Below are 22,145 nucleotides of genomic sequence, written 5' to 3' on the forward strand. Positions count from 1 at the left end.
AGGATGGCTGAGGATGGTTCCATGGCCTTACCTCAGGTGCTAAAATAGCTTCGTTGCTGAGCAATGGAGCAGTGTCTCCAGATGGGCAGAGCATCACACTTGTAGGGGGCCTGCCGGGTGGATCCCATTTGGGGTGCATGCGGGAGTCTGTCTCTCTGCACCCTTCCTCTCACTTAATACACACACACATATATGTTTCATCTCCTCTTTGGGAGTGCACCATTTTGACAAATTAAAAAATGATTTCTAAAGGCTTCCAGTGAAAAATGCTTAGTTTGGAAAGGAGAGGACTATGGCCTGGGCTAATCCTCCGTCTTGGAATCTCAGGAGTCATGAGCAGAAACGGACAAGGAAGCGAAGAGAATGAAGGTTTAAGGCGGGAAGAGGTGTGCAGTGGTGCTAGGAGAGGGAAAGTGTGCGCTGAGAGACCTCTTGAAGTTAGTGCTCATCCACTGAATTGACAGCAGGACTGATTAGTACCATTGCGTCTGAGTTCTGGAGGAAGGGAGAGATAGTGGGGTCAACAGTGAGGAGGCCAAGGCAGTTTGCCTTGTACTGTAAACAATAGAAGGTTCTTCCCTCTAGTAAATGTATGCTCTTTGAACTAAGCAAGTAATGAAACCAAGTTGAAACAGAAGTTCTTTTCCTCTATTGATTGACAGTTATGTGCTGGCCAGAGACTGGGCGGTGGTTTTGGCAACTTCCTCCACTCAGAAGAGTATTTAGAGCTTATGAACCACCTTGTAAAAAACCCCGTGGGGCTGTAGCTGATGGCTTGATGTCCAACCAGCCCACAGGTGCTGCCACAATCAAAGCTGGGACCCCTTTGAAGATGGCTCACTTTCCTCTCTTATCTAACCTCCCAGGCTCCTACATCTCAGCTCACACGTAGACATCTTGGCATTTTAGGAATTCATATATGGCACTTTTTAAAAATAGTTTCTGGCTGTAGCGACCTGTTTTTAGAAATCCTTTCCAGATGCCAGTGTTAGGAAAATGTCAGCCTCTATTTTTTTAGTAGATATAATTTCCTTATGTAAATGTGAATCTTTAATCCAGGCAAAATTTATTTTGATTATATGTGGAATGAGATAGAGATTGATTAATACATTGAACAAGATTTACTGAGCTCCCTCTAGGCACCAGGCACTGTTGGGACATTTGAGACAGATTTTCCTCAGTATTTAACCTCAGATTCCTTATATCTAGTAACATAAGAGACTAGATAGATTATCTGAACGCTTTCCAAATTCATGTATTTTAGAAAAAAAAAAGGGAAGATCTCTTGGTAGATTGTAAGCTCATTTTTATAAAATGGTGCTGTATTTTCTCCTTTCCTAGACCTTTAATCCTAGACTATATAACCCAAGTATGCACTGTCCCACAATCCCAGTTGATTTGCTTCATTACTTTTTTTCTGCCTGACTCTTTGGGCCTTCTAAGCCCTTTAACCTACATAGCTATTGTTGGTGGATAGCATCTTCTAAGCTCACCATTGCACATGGTTAACCAGGATCCTGAAGTAGCTGGTCTGAGTTCTAAGCCCATCTCTGCCACACATTAGCTCATGTGCTTAGGGAAGTCCTTTAACCTCTGTGCTCTTCAATTTTATCATTTATATCAGATGACATAAACAATGTATACCTCACAAGGTCCATGCGCCAGTTAAATGATTTAATTTAATCCATCTAAAGCAGTGGTCCCCAACTCCCAGGCCGCGGACCGGTATGGGTCTGTGGGCCATTTGGTACCGGTCCACAGAGAAAGAATAAATAACTTACATTATTTTCGTTTTATTTATATTTAAGTCTGAACGATGTGTTATTTTTTAAAAATGACCAGATTCCCTCTGTTACATCTGTCTAAGACTCTTGACGCTTGTCTTGGTCACGTGATACATTTATCCGTCCCACCCTAAAGGCCGGTCTGTGAAAATATTTTCTGACATTAAACTGGTCCGTAGCCCAAAAAAGGTTGGGGACCACTGATCTAAAGCACTTAGAATAATTCCTGGGACATATATGTTAACTGTTATTATTATTGTTGTCTATTTTGAGGGATCTATATTACTTCAGGTTTGTTACTCTGGTACTGATATCTTTTCATTGTTAATGGTCTTCTTTGGAGACAGTCCTAGGAGTCCTCACACTTGTGTGCTCAGCTTGAGAAGTGGGGAATACACCTAGGGGGTATCTCTGATGTGAAAGTAATATTTTTTTTATTGTGGTAAAATAAACATAATATAATACTGATCATTTTAACCATTTGTAAATGTATAATTCAGTGGCATTAAATATGTTTTGATGATTCTATGTAACCATCTCCACAATTTGTACCCAGCACTTTGGCATGAAGGTAATTTTAAAAAGCTTATTCACATGTGTTAATGCCTTTGCAAGTACCCTGCTTAGAAGAGCCTCCCATCAGCCATTTTGGTCTGGTAAGTTCAGCTCAGTTGTCACTTCCTCCATATTTTACCTTCCCCAACCCTTCCTCCAGACTTGATTACCTCCTTTTTGTTTCCATTCCACCTCAGGCTCTTAATCTATCTCAGAATTTACTAGAGTTTAAAATAACTGTTTATTCCTGAGTTGGTTTTAGTCCATTGTTCCAACCTACCATTTTGCATCCTGAGCTTGATACCTAATGTATTGGTGACCCTCCTAGGTTCATAACACCTGCAAATTTGATCAGTGGGTCTTAATGGCCTCTAAGATTCTGCCACACAAGAAATAATGATAAACTAGTCAGGACGTTCAGTGGCACTTAGATTGACAATACATGAGGAAGGTCAAGTCCATGTCATGTAGTGTGGCTCACTTATCTCTACTGAACATTCCTCCTCAGGATTCCTCCTTCCAAGGCCCATCACACTGTAGAGATACAAGCTTTTTCTGCCTCTGTTGACAAGCTATGGAAGCAGATCCTGTGGGCCAGGCCATCTCTAGGACAATCACAGGAAGTTATTCCACGCCTGGGACAAGTCCCAACTCTATCTGGCAGTGAGCAGAAGGTTACAGGCCATCAGGCTGAAGGGTCACCAGCAATCCCAGAGTTAGTGGCACTGAGCCAGGATAGAGAGGAGCCATATAACCTGCTTCTGGAAATTCCCGACCTGCTGCCCTTGGGTCTCATAGCTTTTGTGCACCCCCCGCCCCCGTGAGGAAGTAGAAAGTGGAAAGAAAAGACCTCCTTGAGTAAAGCACAGCAGAAAATAGAACATTAACCAGAATTCTGTTTCTTCGATGATATTCACATTTTGTAACACATAAACACAGTCCAAACTTCCTGAGCGTTTTCAAGGTAAAACTGCTGAAGAGAATGGGAGCTAGGATTAGAGGAGCAGGTCTTGGGAAGTTACTAAAAATCTCCAAGCTGTTACTAAATGTTTTCTTTCATCTCATGTTCTGGGACCACATCCAAGATTCCTGGGGGCCTTACAAATGTCAGTCAGTGGTTGAATTGTTAGGCTTTCTAAACACTAACTAGCATCTACTAAGTAGATGTCAATAGCAACACAAAAACAAGAAAAACACAGTGGGGGAAACCTGTTCATAGAGGAGCAAGGATGAGCGAGAATGCAAAAGGAAATGAAAAGTCAGGAAATCCTACGAGCAGCACAAGTTTTATTCCTCTCTCCTTTTTTTCTTCTATGTCTTCTGGACTCCAGAGAAGAATGTTTGTACATGAAGGGACAGAAATATTCCACTTCGGAATACAGAACTAAATCAGGGGAAACAGCTTTGACAGTTCTTTATGATAGAACAATCTTTGCTGACAGTGCTCTAACATGTATGTGACTTTGAGGGTAATACACTCTGTTAGTCTCTTTCCTTCCAAATACCTCCCAGTAAAAAACAGGAGTGGCAGGAGCAACCAGCTTGAAAACCTGCCTCATAGAGTTTTAAGATACCTTACTGGGTCACCAACCAACTCAAACAGACATACACCTTCCTTCTACTGCAACATTCTTTAATCTCCTTTAATTTCAACTAATTCTAATTCAATTTTTTTATAGCAAGAGAGACAGAGAGAAAGCGACAGAGAGAGGAACAGATAGGGACAGACAGACAGGAAGGGAGAAAGATGAGAAGCATCAATTCTTCATTGCAGCACCTTGGTTGATCATTGATTGCTTTCTCGAATGTGCCTTGACCAGGGTGGGGTGGGGGACTTCAGCTGAGCCAGTGACCCCTTGCTCAAGGCAGCAACCTTGAGCTTCAAGCCAGCGACCTTCGGTCTCAAGCCAGGGGCCATAAGGTCATGTCTATGATGCTACACTCAAGCTGGTGAGCCCACGCTCAAGCCAGCAACTTCGGGGTCTCGAACCTGGGTCTTCTGCATCCCAGGTGGACTCTCTGTCCACTGAGCCACTACCTGGTCAGGCTTTAATTCAATTTCTTAAACAGTGTTCTTGGACAATCCTTGGGAGCTAGGATTAGAGGAGCAGGTCTTGGGAAGTTACTAAAAATCTCCAAGCTGTTACCACTGAAAGGGAGGCATGAAACTTGGATCAATAAACAAAGCACTTTGTATCTCTGAAGACTAGCTTTTCCTGGAAAATTATCTGCCTTGACCACTTCACAAGATTATGAATATAAATTGATAAAATTATAAGCGAAAGAAAATGCCATCAGTACAAGGTCATTTGCCCTTGCTCCAGGAAGGGGTCCCTTAGCACTTGGTAATGCATTACACGATGGTAGGTAATGCATTACACGGTGGTAGGTAATGCATTACACAATGGTAGTATCTGCCCAGTAGCAAACCAGAGCCTCTGACTCACCGTGGACCCCTCTCTCTCCCTCATGGCCCACGTGCCGCTGGTGAGCTGGTGCTATCAATTCTACTCCCACCATGTCTTCCACTATCTGGCTGCTGCCACCGTTCTAGCTTTGTCCTCTGTCCCTCCAACTGTCATGGAAATTACAAATTTGTGTATGTGGCACATTCTGTCACAGTACTAGGTCCACTGTGAGACCACTGTGAACATCATAAGAGCAGGGCCTGGGTCATGTTTATCTCCGTATCTCTTGCACACATACCATTCAATAAACACATTTTCACTAGATGATTTAGTCAGCTTCCATTTATTGTAATCATAGATGCTTTTGGATTGAAAACAAGCATCTTATTTTCCACCTTTCTCATCTCTTCTAGGTTTCCTCTGTACTTTCTTAACTTCTTTTGGGTTATTATTTTTTTTTTAAGAAAGAGAGAGAGAAAGACGATAGAGAAGTGGGAAACATCAATTAACTTCTAGCAGTTGCTTCACATGTGTGCCTTGACTGGGGAAGCCCAGGGTTTCGAACCAATGACCTCAGTGTTCCAGGTCGATGCATTATCCACTGCACCACCATAGCTCAGGCTGGATTATCTTTTTGTAAACTTATTTAGAAATTCAATTATGTCCCCAAGAGAGAGTAAATAAATGTTTAGGAGATTGCTGACCCTTTCCCTAGTCTCCCCATGTGTCAGTAACTTGCACAATTTCAGTCTAGTCTTACAACTAGCAAATGGCATTGGTACCATCCAAGATATGCAGCAGGCTTCACCTGTCCCACACGAGTGTGTGTTGCATGTGCATGTCAGTGCAACTTAATCACATGTATAGATTCATGTGACCACCACTGCAATCAATATACGAATGTCTTCTAACACAAGGATTTCTCCTGTTAACCTTTTATACCCACACCAGTTAAATCTGTCATTTGGTCCACAACAATGCACTGAATATGTATTGTATGCCAAACCTTTTAAAGATGCTGGGAGGACCAAGACGGGCGATGTTCCTGCCATCACAGAGCATACAGGTTAGGTCAGCAAAGGCTAAAGTTCCAGAGAGAGTTGGAGACCAGTTGATGGTCATTGACTGTGTTTTGGTTCCTAGAGGTCCTTTATTCTACCCAGAACTTCACATGCTCCCCAAACTAGTTTCACTTTTAACTTTGCACCTCCTTTCATTTGTAATAGTGAGAAATCCTTTATCAGAACATTCATATACAACTTGAGAGCTTTTCACAATAGATCCAGGCCTTTTTGTCCACGTGTTCTTAGCAACAATTTTTTTCTCCTGTTGTTTTCTAATCTGAGGCATCTCCTCAAGCCTGATCAATAAGGCCACCGAAAGGGCTGCTCACAAGGAGACCAACACCTGTAAGCAATCAGCACAATCAGAATCTGAGCCCCAATCCTGGAGCTCTGGACACTCTTGGTCAGGACAGTATGGAGCACACCCATGAATCAGGAGGGGAAGAGGCCCACACAGTTCCTTTTGGCAGGGTAAGACGAAAACTGCCATTGCTGAAATGACAGCAGTATTGAAGGATCAAAACCTAGAGCTCCAAATGCAGCTAGATGTAGGTTTTGTCCCCTCAGCCTGAGTCGAAAAGCCTGGCTCTGAAGGCAGGTTGCTGACCCATCCTGTGCACATGCGAAGGAAATGATTTCATAGCTTTGGGATTTCACCACTGCAGAGGGGGCAGGGGGCCAATTCCGCTGAAACAAAGGGACAGTAATCACTCTTGCCAGAAAAACAGTTTAAATCAGAGGTGTCTCTTTACAGCCTTAGAGACTTTCAGGATGTTTCTCAGTTCATTTCAGTGACAATGGATACAATCCAGACAGGCCACTTCAATTTTATTGGAGTGAATTCTGGAGCCCAAAAAGTTAAAAAAAAAACACAACTTGCTATAACCCAGCCAGGTTTATTTTACTGTACAACGGAGTTCAGGAATAAAGTGCTCAAACTTCTAAGTTTTGTCCACTATAAACTTCAGCCTTGATAGCCTGTCTTATTAACTGATGAAAACTCATCTTAGGTGTATGTTTAGCTGATCACTCTTACACCCCAGTTTAATCTGGAACTACATGCTGCAGTATCTAAATAGAGCTTTTGCTATGTTTGAATTAAAAGTCTGATACCAAGCCTTGCGTGATTGCCTGAGGCCCATCTCAGAGGCTGTGTCTATCTGGTAACCATCACAACCCCAGCTCCTAGAACATAAGTATATCATGAGTAAATCCTGGTGATCAGGTTTGTTATGAACCCACAAAACTAGTTGTTTAAATCTGGGTCTGTGATACCATGACATAATGTGTGGGATTCATTCACAAGTATTTACTGAGCAACTATTTTGTACCAGACACAACTAGGCCTGGAGACTAAAGTGGTGATCAAGACAGACATGGCCTCTGCTCTCTAGGAGCTCATATTCTAGTAATAGACTGGGATGGGTGGGGGGATACAGACACTGAATCTCAAATAAATAAGGAAGAAAAACACTAGGTAGTGAAAGAAGTATATAGGGAATTAATATACAGTGTGTCTCTAAAGTCATGGTGCACTTTTGACCGGTCATAGGAAAGCAACAAAAGACGGTAGAAATGTGAAATCTGCACCAAATAAAAGGAAAACCCTCCCAGTTTCTGTAGGATGATGTGGCAGCATGCGCGCATGTGCAGATGATGAGGTAACACCGTGTATACAGCGGAGCAGTCCACGGCCATGCCAGTCGAGATGCGGACGGTACAGAGGAAAATTCAGTGTGTTCTGTGGCTTGCTAAATTCGAATCCGTGACCAAAGTGCAACGTGAATATTGGCACGTTTATAACGAAGGGCCACCACATAGGAATAGCATTACTCGGTGGGATAAGCAGTTGAAGGAAACCGGCAGTTTGGTGGAGAAACCCCGTTCTGGTAGGCCATCAGTCAGTGACGAGTCTGTAGAGGCTATACGGGATAGCTACCTAAGGAGCCCTAAAAAAATCTGTGCATGTGCCCTGGCCGGTTGGCTCAGCGGTAGAGCATCGGCCTAGCGTGCGGAGGACCCAGGTTCGATTCCCGGCCAGGGCACACAGGAGAAGCGCCCATTTGCTTCTCCACCCCTCCGACGCGCTTTCCTCTCTGTCTCTCTCTTCCCCTCCCGCAGCCAAGGCTCCATTGGAGCAAAGATGGCCCGGGCGCTGGGGATGGCTCTGTGGCCTCTGCCTCAGGTGCTATAGTGGCTCTGGTTGCAACATGGCGACGCCCAGGATGGGCAGAGCATCGCCCCCTGGTGGGCAGAGCGTCGCCCCATGGTGGGCGTGCCGGATGGATCCCGGTCGGGCGCATGCGGGAGTCTGTCTGACTGTCTCTCCCTGTTTCCAGCTTCAGAAAAATGAAAAAAAAAAAAATCTGTGCATGAGCCCACATCGAACTGCACTGAATGGGAGAGTTTTCCTTTTATTTGGTGCAGATTTCACATTTCTGTCATCTTTTGTTGCTTTCCTGTGACCGGTCAAAAGTGTACCATGACTTGACGGACACACTGTAGAGTAATGTGGTACAGAACAGCTCTGGCTAGCTACTTTAATTTGGATTACTAGAGACAATCTCTTTGAGGAGGTAACAATTAAATTGAGGTCTCAATGACAGGAAATTGAGAGCTGAAGGACAGTCAAGCAAAGATCTGGCAAAATAGTACACCAACAAGAAGAAGGAACAAGCTTGACTGGTAGTGGTGCAGTAGATAAAGCATTGATCTGGAATATTGAGATCACCATTTTGAAGCCCAGAGGTTGCTGGCTTTAAGTACAGAAGTCACTGGCTCTGAGTGTGGGCTCATAAGTACAGGATTGTTGATGGGGTTGTTGGCTTGAGTGGGAGACAATCCACGTGATCTCAATGCTTATCAGCTTGAGCCCAAAGGTCACTGGCCCAAAGGTTGCTGGCTTGATCAAGGGGACGCTGGCTTGGCCCCCATCAAGACACGGATAAGAGGCCCTGGCCGGTTGTCCTAGTGGTAGAGCATCGACCCGACATGTGGAAGTCTGGCTTCAATTTCTGGTCAAGGCACACAGGAGAAGTGACCATCTGTTTCTTCACCCCTTATCTTCCCCCTCCAATCTCTTCCCGTAGCCATTGGCTCAACTTGTTCAAGTACATTGGCTCCAGTGCTGAGGATGGCTCCATGGAGCCTCCACCTCAGGTGCTTAAAATGGCTCGGTTGTGAGCATGGACCCAGATGGGCAGAGCATCGGCCCCAGACATGGGTTGCTGGGTGGATCCCAGTCAAGGCGCATGCGGGAGTCTGTCTCTCTGTCTCCCCTCCTCTCACTTAAAAAAAAAAAACACACACAGATAAGAAGCAATCAATGCACAGCTAAAGTGAAAGCAACTTCAAGTTGATGCTTCTCACCCTCAGACCAAACTGTGCCACTGCTCTAAAAAAGGAACAGCAGAAGGACCAATGGAAAAGAGCAAGAGAAGAGTTTTGATGAAGTGGGAGAGATGGGCAGGGCCAGTTCATGTGGGATTTTCTAGGCCAGGTTAAAGTTCAGATTTTATATTATTAAGGCATTAGGAAGCCTTTGGAAGGGGCTAATCACGGGAGCACGATGGTCTGATTTATGCTTTTAAAAGATATTTGACTTATCTATTGAGAATGAATGTATGGGGGGAGTTGAGAGTGGATGTGGGAAGATGAGAGACTCTCGATTACCCAAGTGAAAGACAGTGCTGGCGTGGACTAGGGTTGTGTGTGGGGGGTGGGGAGATAAATGCATTCATTGATTTAGAATGTTTTGAAAGTAGAGCCAACAGAACTTGCTAATGGTTTGGATGTAGAGCGTGGAAGCAAGGATCACTCCAAGGTTTGCATTTAGAAAATGGATAGATTGTGGTACCATTTACTGAGATATTGTTGGAAGGCTTGAAGAGAGGTAGGTTTGAGGGGCATGAAATCAATGGTTTAGTTTTGGGCATGTTATATTTGAGAAACCACTGAGATATAAGTGGAGATGTCAGATGGTTGGTTATATGTGTCTGAAGTTCCTGGGAAAGACCTGGGTTAGAAACATAATTTTGTAAATCATCATCAAGTAGATCAGGGGTCCCCAAACTACGGCCCGCGGGCCACACGCGGCCCCCTGAGGCCATTTATCCGGCCCCCGCCGCATTCCAGAAGGGGTACCTCTTTCATTGGTGGTCAGTGAGACCACCGCAAAGCGCGGCATCGCTCATGTACAGTACTACTTCTGGTGACGCAGGACGCACGCCTCACGGCTCTGGAAGCGCGTCATATCACTTGTTACGGCTAGCAGTGACAAATACGGAACCCGACATTGACCAGTTCATTAGCCAAAAGCAGGCCCATAGTTCCCATTGAAATACTGGCCAGTTTGTTGATTTAAATTTACTTGTTCTTTATTTTAAATATTGTATTTGTTCCCCTTTTTTTTTTTTACTTTAAAATAAGATATCTGCAGTATGCAAAGGGATTTGTTCATAGTTTTTTTTATTTTATAGTCCGGCCCTCCCTCACAGTCTGAGGGACAGTGAACTGGCCCCTGTGTAAAAAGTTTGGGGACCCCTGAAGTAGATTGTAGTTAAGGGGAATGAGACTGGATGAGGCCATTAAGTGAGAGTGTGTTTAGTTCAATAAGGGAAAACAGTTTAGAACAGTGTGTGTGTGTGTGTGTGTGTGTGTGTGTGTGTGTACATGCACACGTTTCTTTTTTTTAAAAAATTTTTTGGAGAGGGGAGAGAAAGACATAAAGAAGGGGAGAGAAGCAGGAAGCATCAACTCCCATATTTGCCTTGACCAGGCAAGCCTGGGGTTTTGAACCAGTGACCTCAGTGTTCCAGGTCGACGCTTTATCCACTGTGCCACCACAGGACAGGCACACACGTGTTTCTGATGAGAGAAGGTCCATGTATTTCATCTTGTTCTCTAAGGGGGTTCACAACCCATCAAAGGTTAGGAATTCACTGGTGAAATGGTACACCTTGAGATCATGGTTCAGAGATAGGTGTATTCCACTATTTCTTTTTTCCCCATCCTTGGCCAGTTGCTTTTAAAAGGGGGGCTGCCTCTTATGCATGACAGTCTGCAGAGATATATGTTAAAATGCACATTCTTGGGCTCCAATCCAGGCTTGGTGCATTAGGCATTCTAGAAGTGAGGTACAGGAATATGCATTTTTAGCAGTTCATTGGGTAATTCTGTTCATTTCTCTCCCCAGCTGTTTCCTTCTGTGCTTTTGTTCCCCAGATCTCTTCTTCAATGTCTAGTATGTTGTTATGCATACCCAGTGATTTTATTTTCATTTCAGATATTGTATTTTTTCCTTCCACAGTTCCATTTTGTTCTTGTCTAGATCTTAAACATTACAATAGCTGTTTTAAAATTCTTGTCTGCTTATTCCTTCATGGCTGTCATTTTTAGGTCTCTGCCTATCGACTGATTTTTCTCCTTATTATGAGCCACATTTTCCTACTTATTTACATTTTTAGTAATATTTTTGGATAGTTTACATTGTGACTATTATATTGTTGTATGTCTTGATTTTGTTGTCTTTCTTTAAAAAGGGTTGAACTGGCCCTGGCCGGTTGGCTCAGCGGTAGAGCATCGGCCTGGCGTGCGGGGGACCTGGGTTTGATTCCCGGCCGGGGCACATAGGAGAGGCGCCCATTTGCTTCTCCACCCCCCCCTTCTTCCTCTGTCTCTCTCTTCCCCTCCCGCAGCCGGGGCTCCATTGGAGCAGGGATGGCCCGGGCGCTGGGGATGGCTCCTTGGCCTCTGCCCCAGGCGCTGGAGTGGCTCTGGTCATTGTGGAGCGACGCCCCGGAGGGGCGGAGCGTCGCCCCCTGGTGGGCAGAGCTAGGGGCGTGCCGGGTGGATCCCGGTCCGGCGCATGCAGGAGTCTGTCTGACTGTCTCTACCCGTTTCCAGCTTCAGAGAAATACAAAAAAAAAAAAAAAAAAAAAAAAGGGTTGAACTTTGTTTAGTAACTTTAAGATCAGCTCTATCATTCCAGGTCTCCTTTTTAGCTTTGTTAGGGTAGGTCTGGAGTAGTCTGTACTCCAGGGTTAGTTTGGCTTACTCCTAACTCCCAAGTGTGGCCTTTCTAGAATCTCTGCTGAATGTCCCAGGTTTCTCCTTGCTAGCTGGTCAGAACTCAGATATCTCCCAGCCCTGTGTGAGCTCCAACAGTTATTCAGTTAGTAAGTTTTCAGTAGTTGTTTTTGGATTCACCTCATGTCGTTTCACTCTACATAAGTGCATGTTGCTATTTAGCCAAAGTCTCATGGGAGGATTCCTATGTAGATTTCTGGATCTCTTTCTTTATATAGCTCCCCACTCTCTGGTATTTTGCTCTACAAATTTCAGCCACTTCATCCATCCAGAATTCTGATCTCTGCCTTCCCAACTCTGCATGATCACTGTGCTCTATTTGGGATCCTCTCCCTACACTACAGTCTTGAAATATGACTACAAGCTGAAAGCCAGGGTGGTCACGGAGCCTCCCCTCTTTTGTTTCTTTTTTCATACCAACCACAGCCCTGCACTGACTGCCATCCAATGTCTGAAAACAATTATTTCATATATTTGGTCTATTTGTCTAGTTCAGTGGTGGTCAACCTGGTCCCTACCTCCCACTAGTGGGCGTTCCATCTTTCATGGTGGGCAGTAGCGGAGCAACCAAAGTATAAATAAAAAGATAGATTTAACTATAGTAAGTTGTTTTATAAAGATTTATTCTGCCAAACTTAGCGAAAATCTGACATAAAGTACTTGGTAAGTAATTATTATTATATGCTTTAATTTGCTATAACTCTGCCTTTTGGTTTTTTTTTAAAGTTTCTTTTTTAATATTTATTGATTTTATTTTTTATTTATTCATTTTTATTAGAAGGAGAGAGAGAGAGAGAGAGAGAGAGAGAGAGAGGAAAGAGATGGAGAGAACAGAGGCAGGCATCAACTCCCGTATGTGCCTTGACCAGGCAAGCCTGGGGTTTCAAACCAGCAACCTCAGCATTCTAAGTCAATGCTTTACCCAGTGTGCCACCACAGGTCAGGCTAACTCTGCTTTATAAGTTTTATAAAGTTACTTCCCTACTTTATAAATCACCATTACTGTGGAACCGGTGGGCTATTACAAAATTTTACTACTAACAAGAGATACAAAAGTGGGCGGTAGGTATAAAAAGGTTGACTACCCCTGGTCTAGTTGGTTTTATGAATAGGAGACAAGTTCAGTGCCAAATACACCAAGGTGGCTAGAAGTGTAAGTTCTCCCAGGTGATTCAGATGCATAATAAAGGTTGGAGAGTGTATTGGTTTGCTGGGGCTGCTGTATCACAAACTTCGGTTAGTTTAAACAACAGAAACTTACTGTCTCTCAGTTCTGGAGGCTAGAAGTCCAAGATCAACGTGCCAGCAGGGTTGGTTCCTTCTGAGGGCTGCGGGGGAGAATCTGTTCCAGGCTCTCTCCTTGGCCTGTTGATGGCCGTCTTCTCCTTCTGTCTCATCACAATATTTTTCTTTCTGTGTGTATCTCTGTCCAAATTTTCCTTCTTATAAGGCCACCAGTCATGTTGGATTAGGGACCACTCTAATGATCTCATTTTAACATGGTAAAGACCCTATCTCAAAATACAGTGACAGGCCCTGGCTGATTGGCTCAGTGGTCAGTGTGCAGATGCCCCAGGTTTAATCCCCGGTCAGGGCACACATGAGAAGTGATCATCTACTTCTCTTCCCTTCCCTCTCCCCCATCTCTCACTCTTCCCTTCTCACAGCCAGTGGCTTGATTGGTCAGGCACTGAGGATAGCTCGGTACTCCAGCATGGCTCTAGACAGGGGTTCCCTGGTGGATTCTTGTCGGGCCACATGTGGGAGTCTGTCTTACTATCTCCTCTCCTCTCACGTTAAAAAAAAATACAGTCGTGCTCTGAGATACTGGGGGTTAGGATTTCAGTGTATGGATTTAGCGCGGGGGCGGGGGGGGGGGACGACGACAACAACACAAGTCAGTCTGTAACAGGGAAGTTCAGATTCAAGTCTTAGTCCCTCTTCCCTAGATACTAAAATGACAGCAGTTTTCAAAATGTGCAGAGCACCCACCTCAGTCTTGTAACTTGCACCTTTGTTTTACCTGGTGGGTCACTCTTGATCAAGAAGAGACTAGGAGGTATTTGTAAATTGAGAAATCTGCAAGTTGGATTGGTATAAGAGAAGAACAACACATAGCTTTTACTCTCAGAAGGATGAAGTTTAATTACTCCTCTAAGAATTCCATAAAAACAAACAAACCTGTGATCTAGACACACTTCCTTGGAAGAATTTATATTTTTGAAACGAGCACACTTAGCCACAAGGCTACAGGATGTTGCAGGGTTTTGTTGTAGATTATATTGGTGGGGTGGTAATGACTCAGCTTGGTGGCGGTGGCAGGGAAAAGCTGATGGGAAACGGATCTTTTGATGATCAGAGCTGGAAGTCTTCGGAGCCAGCCCATCAGTGCACACTGGGGGATATAGGCTCCAGAAGGGGAGGAACAATTTTCCAAAAGTTCCTTGTTCCTCAGGGGCCAACAGTCCCATTGTCATTTTATAAGTTACTTTGAAATTGGTAATGTTTTGCTATTCGCTTCTCATTGGTTCACTGCAATGTCATCATAAGGGAGGCAGGACAAGGTTTATTATCTTCATTTATAGAAGGCAAGACTGAGGTTCACAGCAGTTGAGTTAATTGCTCAAGGTCACCCAGAAAGTGTAAAGTAGAACCAGAATTTAAATGCAGATCTCCCGACTTTCAATTCAGCCACCCCCGTCCCTTTTGTACTCTTATTTCTCTGAGTCATAATTGTAGATACTTGTTTGCACAATAATTCTGCTTTCTAGATCCTCTTGGCCCAGGATATGCTCATCTTCACATTCTTTTCCTGAACAGTTGACCTCACCCTTTTCCATCTTGGCTTTCCAAGCTGCTCATGACTGGCCCAGCAGAGGACGTCCAAGGGGAGAAGGGTGGAGTCCGTGCAGCCGTGGAAGCCAGCAATCCTGCACTTGGAAAATGTAAACATCTCTTTCGTCAGGAGAGACCACGGCCCTCGGGTTCTCACATCATCTGTGAGCTTAGCAATTTCCTGACAAACCAGCACCCTTCTTCCTTTTGTGCACCGGGCCTGGCGAGTAGTAGGCACTCAGTAACTGTTTATTGAACGAATCCATGAGTATGCCATGTCCAGAGGGATTGTTTTAAAATCCTTTTTATCATAAAAGAAAACATAAACATAGCAAACCACATATTTACAAAATGTATGGCTTAGTCAATTACTATTAGGTGAGTCCCCTCGTAACTACCACCTAGTTGAAAAATTAATTTGCCACCTACTGCTAATTAGTGTGCCCTATCTCAATCACAGCCGTCTCTTGCTCCCCATAACTACTATTCCTGACATGTATAGAAATATCTTATTTGAATTTGTTATGTTTTTATCACTCAAATGAGCATCCCTTAGGCACTATAATTTAGTCTAGCACATTAAAAAATTTTTGATATGTCCTTTAAGTGTCATTTAATCTGTAGATTCCCCACCCTCCTGTTCTTTCTTTTTCTTATCATTTATCTGCTGAAGAGCCTGGGCCTTTGACCTGTAGAATTTCCCACAGTCTGGCTTTTGTCTTGTGCCAAGCTACTAAAGGTACAAAGTGTTTGTTTCTCTTTTTGAGTTGGTCGCTGCTGATGCTTAATACTTACACCTCACCTACTAATCCACTGGGGATAGCAAAATGGCGATACTCTAATTTTGTCATTCGTCTTCCTTTATTAGTCAGAATACATTTATAAAAAGTTATTTCCCTTCACCTGCTCAGTGGGATGGCTGATCTGGGAAAGGAAGGATAATTCTCCATCCTTTACCCTTACTTACCAATTTGCAAGATATTGAAGCAGTTCCCTCATGTCCTCTGAGGATGCAGAATCTTTTTTCTATTTTAATGTCATGAGAACTCATGAATTTAAACATGTTTGATGGATTTTTTTTTTTTTTTTGGTATTTTTCTGAAGCTGGAAACGGGGAGAGACAGTTGGACAGACTCCCGCATGCGCCCAACCGGGATCCACCCGGCACGCCCACCAGGGGGCGATGCTCTGCCCCTCCGGGGCGTCGCTCTGTCACGACCAGAGCCACTCTAGCGCCTGGGGCAGAGGCCAAGGAGCCATCCCCAGCGCCCGAGCCATCTTTGCTCCAATGGAGCCTTGGCTGCGGGAGGGGAAGAGAGAGACAGAGAGGAAGGAGAGGGGGAGGGGTGGAGAAGCAGATGGGCGCTTCTCCTGTGTGCCCTGGCTGGGAATCGAACCCGGGACTTCTGCACGCCAGGCCGACGCTCTACCACTGAGCCAACCGGCCAGGGCTATTTGATGGATTTTAACCCACTAAAATTACTATACTTATTAAAGCTCCAATTGTTCCACCTTAGTCCAGTGGGAACTTCTTTAAGTGAGCTCCCCTGTTCTTTGGATGTGACCTTTCATATTTGACAACTTCCTTGTGGCACTGTTTCATTGGAAAAAGCGTCACTTTAGTGCTGATGACTGCTTTCAGGGGTCTTTGTCGCATGTCTCCTACTTCCAGAAGCCTATAAGCCTAATGTGTGACAGGACTGTATGTCGCCTCTGATTCCAACTACTTAGCAAAGAATTTCAAGAATGCATCACTCTGCTTTTGCATAATTGCAGCTGTTAGGTAGAGAGTTAAAAACCTGAGGGAGAACATGCTGATCCATGAGCTTGCCCAATTTAGCATTAAAATTATGCTACATCCTATTCAAGTTACTAGGTGACTGTTCTTATTCCTTTCTGCTCTGATGCTTGCCTTCCAGCTGTGCTGAACTACCTGTTCTTACACGTGCTGCTTCCTCAGCCCTTCTTCAGCCTTAGCTTAGTCACCATTTCCTTCTGGAAGTTTCCCTAGATCCACCAATCTGATAGAGCTATCTCTCTTGTGTGTTACCATAGCACTTTGGCTTTCCTTTATCATAGAGAGCACTTATCTTACTGACTGCAATTGTCTGTTTATCCATCTGCCCACTTCCCCTGCTACACACTACACACAAGACTGAGTGGCAGGGCCTGTGGCTTGTTCACCTTTGTTTTCTCAGTTTCTGCTGCATAGAGCCCAGTATATTAATAGCTTCTTAACAGATAATTATTGAACCAATGAATGAAAACTAGAGTTGTTCGTGTTGTCATTCTCCTCTTTGCACACCCACTGATTCTGGTTGACACTTCTACTAGTGAACTCATTACCCTGCATTGAATCTACCCATTTCATATTTCTAAACCTCTCCTCTTCACATATCCCTACCAAAGTGGCCTTTGGAAAATTTGGGGTACCCCAGGCTTCCCTTAGCAAGTATACATAGCATTCTTTTACCCCCAAGGCCCCTTCCTCAGGCCCACATTGTCACAGGGGACCTCGGGACTAGACCTTACTTTCCTGTTTGCCTCAGTCACTGCCAGTAGCCCAGGTTCCCACCTACCTCACTCCAAATCTCAAGGTAACACTTGAGCTTCTTTCCTTATGTTTAGTGTCTCCATTCAATTCAGTACCATGTGTTTGCAGCAGGAATTCATTCATTCATTCATTCATTCATTCATTCATTCATTCATTTTAGAGAGAGAGACAGACAGACAGGGACAAACAGACAGGAAGGGAGAGAGATGAGAAGCATAAACTTTGTAGTTAGGACACTAGTTGTTCATTGATTGCTTTCTCATATGTGCCTTGAACAGAGGGTTCTATTCGTACCAGTGACCCCTTGCTCAAGCCAGCGGCCATGGGGTCATGTCTATGATCCCATGCTCAAGCCAGTAACCCTGTACTCAAGCTGGTGAGCCTGCACTCAAGCAGGCCACCTCGAGGTTTCGAACCTGGGACTTCAGTGTCCCAGCTCAGTGCTCTATCCACTGTGCTACCACCTGGTCAGGCAGGAATTTATTGAATCAGTTTTTCTCTCCCTCTTAGGTTACTCCCATGAGCAAAACATGCTGTTATTTTTCCCATCTTAAAAAAAAAAAACAAAACAACTTAATCACACTGCTTTGGTCCCTCTTTTGTGTGGCAAAACATCTTAGAGCTTTAAACTGTTTATAAAGGAAGAATCAAGTCAGAGCTCACCTGCTAAGCACTGTTTCCCCCTCCCTATCTCAACCCAACCTAGAGCAGCTGCCCTTCTTCTGATGGCCGCCCCCTGCCACAAATTCAAGTGGACTTTTTATTCTGAAGCATAATTGCAGGTCCTTTGTGCCTATTGGCCTTTCCCTCTTCGGTGCTTTATCTGATTCTCTGCTGCCTCAGATCTTATGTTCCCTGGGCAGGGACGGAGCTGAGAACACTCCAAATGGTGGCTTTTCCTTCCTCCCCCTGGCCTCTTGGTCAAAGCTCGTGGGCTTATAAATGTGTCAGGCATAAATGAAGCTAGAGATATGAAAGACTTCCTGTACCAGTGGTCACCATGCCTCTTAGCAGAACCCTGTACTTCCTGTTGTCACACTTGCCACTGCACGGGAGAGCAAACCACAGAGCTATAAATCTCTCTACTTGCATTTGCCAACTGCAACATTGAGCCTCTCCAATGGAAGAAAGCCATGTTGTCGGCCTGTCAGCCTGTTACCCTTCTCTCTATGCTTAGTTCTCTTCAGCAGAAAGCAAGCAGATGCTATCCACATGGGCTGCTCAGGTGACACACACTGAGCAAAAAAAAAAAGCACCTCAGCGTAAAAGATAGGGAACTTGAGGGAGGGTCCTCACTTCTTTCTTCCTGCCTCTGGGAGACAGCAGGAGCATTTGCAGATACTGAAGACTCCTGAGAATAGTACAGCTATGGTTACTTGCAAACACCTCATTCCCAAAAAGGTAGTTCTCTGTTCATCCGTTGGGATTTGCACATCTTCTTGGTACTGTCTGCAGCAAACATTCTAGGGCAGGGGTTAGCAGCGAGCTGAGGAGGCTTAAGTCCTCAGTAGCTCTAGTGGCATGCAAAACAGACTGCCATTATCTCAGCCCTGGGTTCTTTGCAGCATTTCTCTCTCTCTCTCTCTCTCTCTCTCTCTCTCTCTCCCTTCCTCTTTTAACGTGGACTAAGCTTTGTCCAGTCATCTTACCACAGGACTTGACTCTTTCTAAGATTTCCATTTCAGTAAGAAAAGTTCCTTTCAATTGTTACAGTCTTTTTCAACAGGACTCTTGATAGTTTTAAGCCAGACAATTCTCCCTCACCTCAGCCTTTATGACAAGCAAAACAACTATTTTCAGATGTACTGTAGGGCAGTGGTCCCCAACCCCCAGGCTGTGGACTGGTACTGGTCTGTGGGCCATTTGGTACTGGTCTGCAGAGAAAGAATAAATAACTTACATTATTTCCATTTTATTTATATTTAAGTCTGAACAATGTTTTATTTAAAAAAAAAATGACCAGAGTCCCTCTATTACATCCGTCTAAAGACTCATTCGTTTTTGTTTTGTTTTGTTTTTTTGTATTTTTCTGAAGTTGGAAACGGGGAGGCAGTCAGACAGACTCCCGCATGCGCCCGACCGGGATCCACCTGGCACGCCCACCAGGGGGCAATGCTCTGCCCATCTGGGGCGCTGCTCTGTTGCATCCAGAGCCATTCCAGCACCTGAGGTAGAGGCCATAGAGCCACCCCCAGCGCCTGGGCCACCTTTGCTCCAATGGAGCCCTGGCTGGGGAGGGGAAGAGAGAGACAGAGAGGAGGGAGAGGGAGAGGGATGGAGAAGCAGATGGGTGCTTCTCCTGTGTGCCCTGGCCGGGAATCGAACCTGGGACTCCTGCACGCCAGGCTGACGCTCTACCACTGAGCCAAACGGCCAGGGCAAGACTCATTCTTGACGCTTGTCTTGGTCACGTGATACATTTATCCGTCCCACCCTAAAGGCCGGTCCGTGAAAATATTTTCTGACATTAAACCGGTCCATGGCCCGAAAAAGGTTGGGGACCACTGCTGTAGGGAATCTCCATCCCTGGTTGAGAAACATTATGATTTGGGGAGAGGAAATGCATGTGTCTTCTATCTTTAAAAAATAATCCCTTGGCCCTGGCCGGTTGGCTCAGTGGTAGAGCATCGGCCTGGCGTGCGGGGGACCCGGGTTCGATTTCCAGCCAGGGCACATAGGAGAAGCGCCCATTTGCTTCTCCACCCCCCCCTCCTCTCTGTCTCTCTCTTCCCCTCCGCAGCCAAGGCTCCATTGGAGCAAAGATGGCCCGGGGGCTGAGGATGGCTCCTTGGCCTCTGCCCCAGGCGCTAGAGTGGCTCTGGTCGCAGCAGAGCGACACCCTGGTGGGCAGAGCATCGCCCCTGGTGGGCGTGCCGGGTGGATCCCGGTCGGGCGCATGCGGGAGTCTGTCTGACTGTCTCTCCCCGTTTCCAGCTTCAGAAAAAATACCAAAAAAAAAAAAATCCCTTGACCCCATAGATCTCTCTTTTACAGTCAGATATCTCTAAAGATTGCCTACACAACCCTCTCGACTTTTTTACTTCACACTCATTACTGATCCTTTTGCCCTCACTTGAGTTCAAATCTGTTTCTACACCAGCTTAGCTGTATAACCTTAGGCACACTAGTTAATTTCTCAATGTTTTTCATACATAAAATGGACATGACATAGTTATGTCTTCTCTAGAATAGTTTTGGAGACTAAATGGGTTATGATCAAACACTTGGAAAATGATTTTCTCACATAAGAAATGTAACTAGCTACATGTTACTTAATTCTCTTAGAATTCTATTTGTATTTCTGTTATCCTTGAGGTTTTTATAGAAAGACAACTCATCAACTTCAGATATAATCTCTCCTCTCCAATATATATGATTTTTCTTTCTTTGTTGAACAATTCTCTAGAAGTTAAATAACAGTGTTAAATGATACTGACAATTAGCAGGCGCTCATGATTTGCATCTGATTTTAATGTATGATATTGGCTCTAGGATTGAGATAGTGATAAGAAAGCTTCCTTCTTGTTCTCCATTATTAAGGTTATTTTTAAAAGCCTGAGTATAAATAAATTTGTATTATACGCCTTTGCTACATTGATTATATAATTCTGATCCTTTGACCAGCGGATGTGAATCCTATTACTACACTCTCTAGTAATGACCCATTCTATAATCATTGAATAAAGCAGACTTGAAGATGACACCCTAATCCTTTCATTCAAAACCAGATGGACTTTGCATTTCATTTTTAGAATGGCTAACTGACTTCTTTTTGCTGTCCTTGTCATGAAATAAGTTCTTGGCAGACTCTTTAGAAGCAAGAGCAATTAGTCCAGTAACTCTTTGTTGAATTGTCTCTCTGCAGGCCTGGCGCAAGCGCTGGTTTGTCCTCCGGCGGGGCCGCATGAGTGGCAACCCTGACGTCTTGGAGTACTACAGGAACAAACACTCAAGCAAGCCCATCCGGGTGATAGACCTCAGCGAATGTGCAGTGTGGAAACATGCGGGCCCTGGCTTTGTTCGGAAGGAATTTCAGAATAATTTTGTGTTCATAGTGAAGACTACTTCTCGTACATTCTATCTGGTGGCGAAGACTGAGGAAGAAATGCAGGTGTGGGTCCACAGTATCAGTCAGGTCTGCAACCTCGGCCACTTGGAGGACGGTGCAGGTGAGAGCAGAGTCGGGGTTCCTGTGTGATAAATGGGTGGCCTGGGACACTGCACGTGCGCTGGAGAGCTACTATGGGAAAACTGTTCAAGGTGCCAAACCTATCTCCTTTGAGGGAGTTTTGGCAGGCTAATTTATATCAGAACTGTTCCCATCTACCAAATACAGTACCAGAAATTTCTCTCTTTCACCTGGTTTTAGACTTCGGGTGCAGATGTAGCATACTCTGAGCATTATAGTCACCTTCAATGGCTTCGAAGCTGCTCTGTGACTTTTCTCTCATAAGCCACAAAGAATGCATTCAGTGAAAGTAAAACATGGGCAAGGATGTCCTGCAGGGCTCTGCTTTTCCTCTGTACCGCTGATAATGATTTTCTAGAAATGTTAAATATCACCATCTTTCAAAAATTCATTGAACTCTAGCTTTTCTGTTACCTATCATATTGCTTAAGACTAGATAGTAGAAAGACAGAACTTGGCTACTTACCATAGACAGAGAAAAATTCCTCATATCTCCAGTTGATTCAGGGTCTCTGCAAGGGAAATTGGCTCCAACTTTGTTCTGGGCCACTTCTGGCCAGTGGGAACAAATGACCTATAAAGTTCTTTCTCCTTCTCTCTTTCTTTCTGTCACTCTCACTCTCTCTTACACACACACACACACACACACACTCTGCCCCTTTTATGTAA

General features: G+C 44.5%; 1 protein-coding gene across 1 annotated transcript in view; it reads left to right on the top strand.

Annotated features, from left to right (window-relative positions):
* Positions 1-22,145, top strand: part of GAB3 (GRB2 associated binding protein 3) — an 86,263-nt gene that overhangs the window by 35,425 nt on the left and 28,693 nt on the right. Inside the window, exon 2 of the mRNA XM_066249074.1 lies at positions 21,153-21,456. Coding sequence (XP_066105171.1) covers positions 21,153-21,456 — 304 coding nt within the window. The remainder of the gene's footprint in view (positions 1-21,152; positions 21,457-22,145) is intronic.

This window comes from Saccopteryx bilineata, chromosome X (assembly GCF_036850765.1).
Source record: "Saccopteryx bilineata isolate mSacBil1 chromosome X, mSacBil1_pri_phased_curated, whole genome shotgun sequence".
Lineage (NCBI taxonomy): Eukaryota > Metazoa > Chordata > Mammalia > Chiroptera > Emballonuridae > Saccopteryx > Saccopteryx bilineata.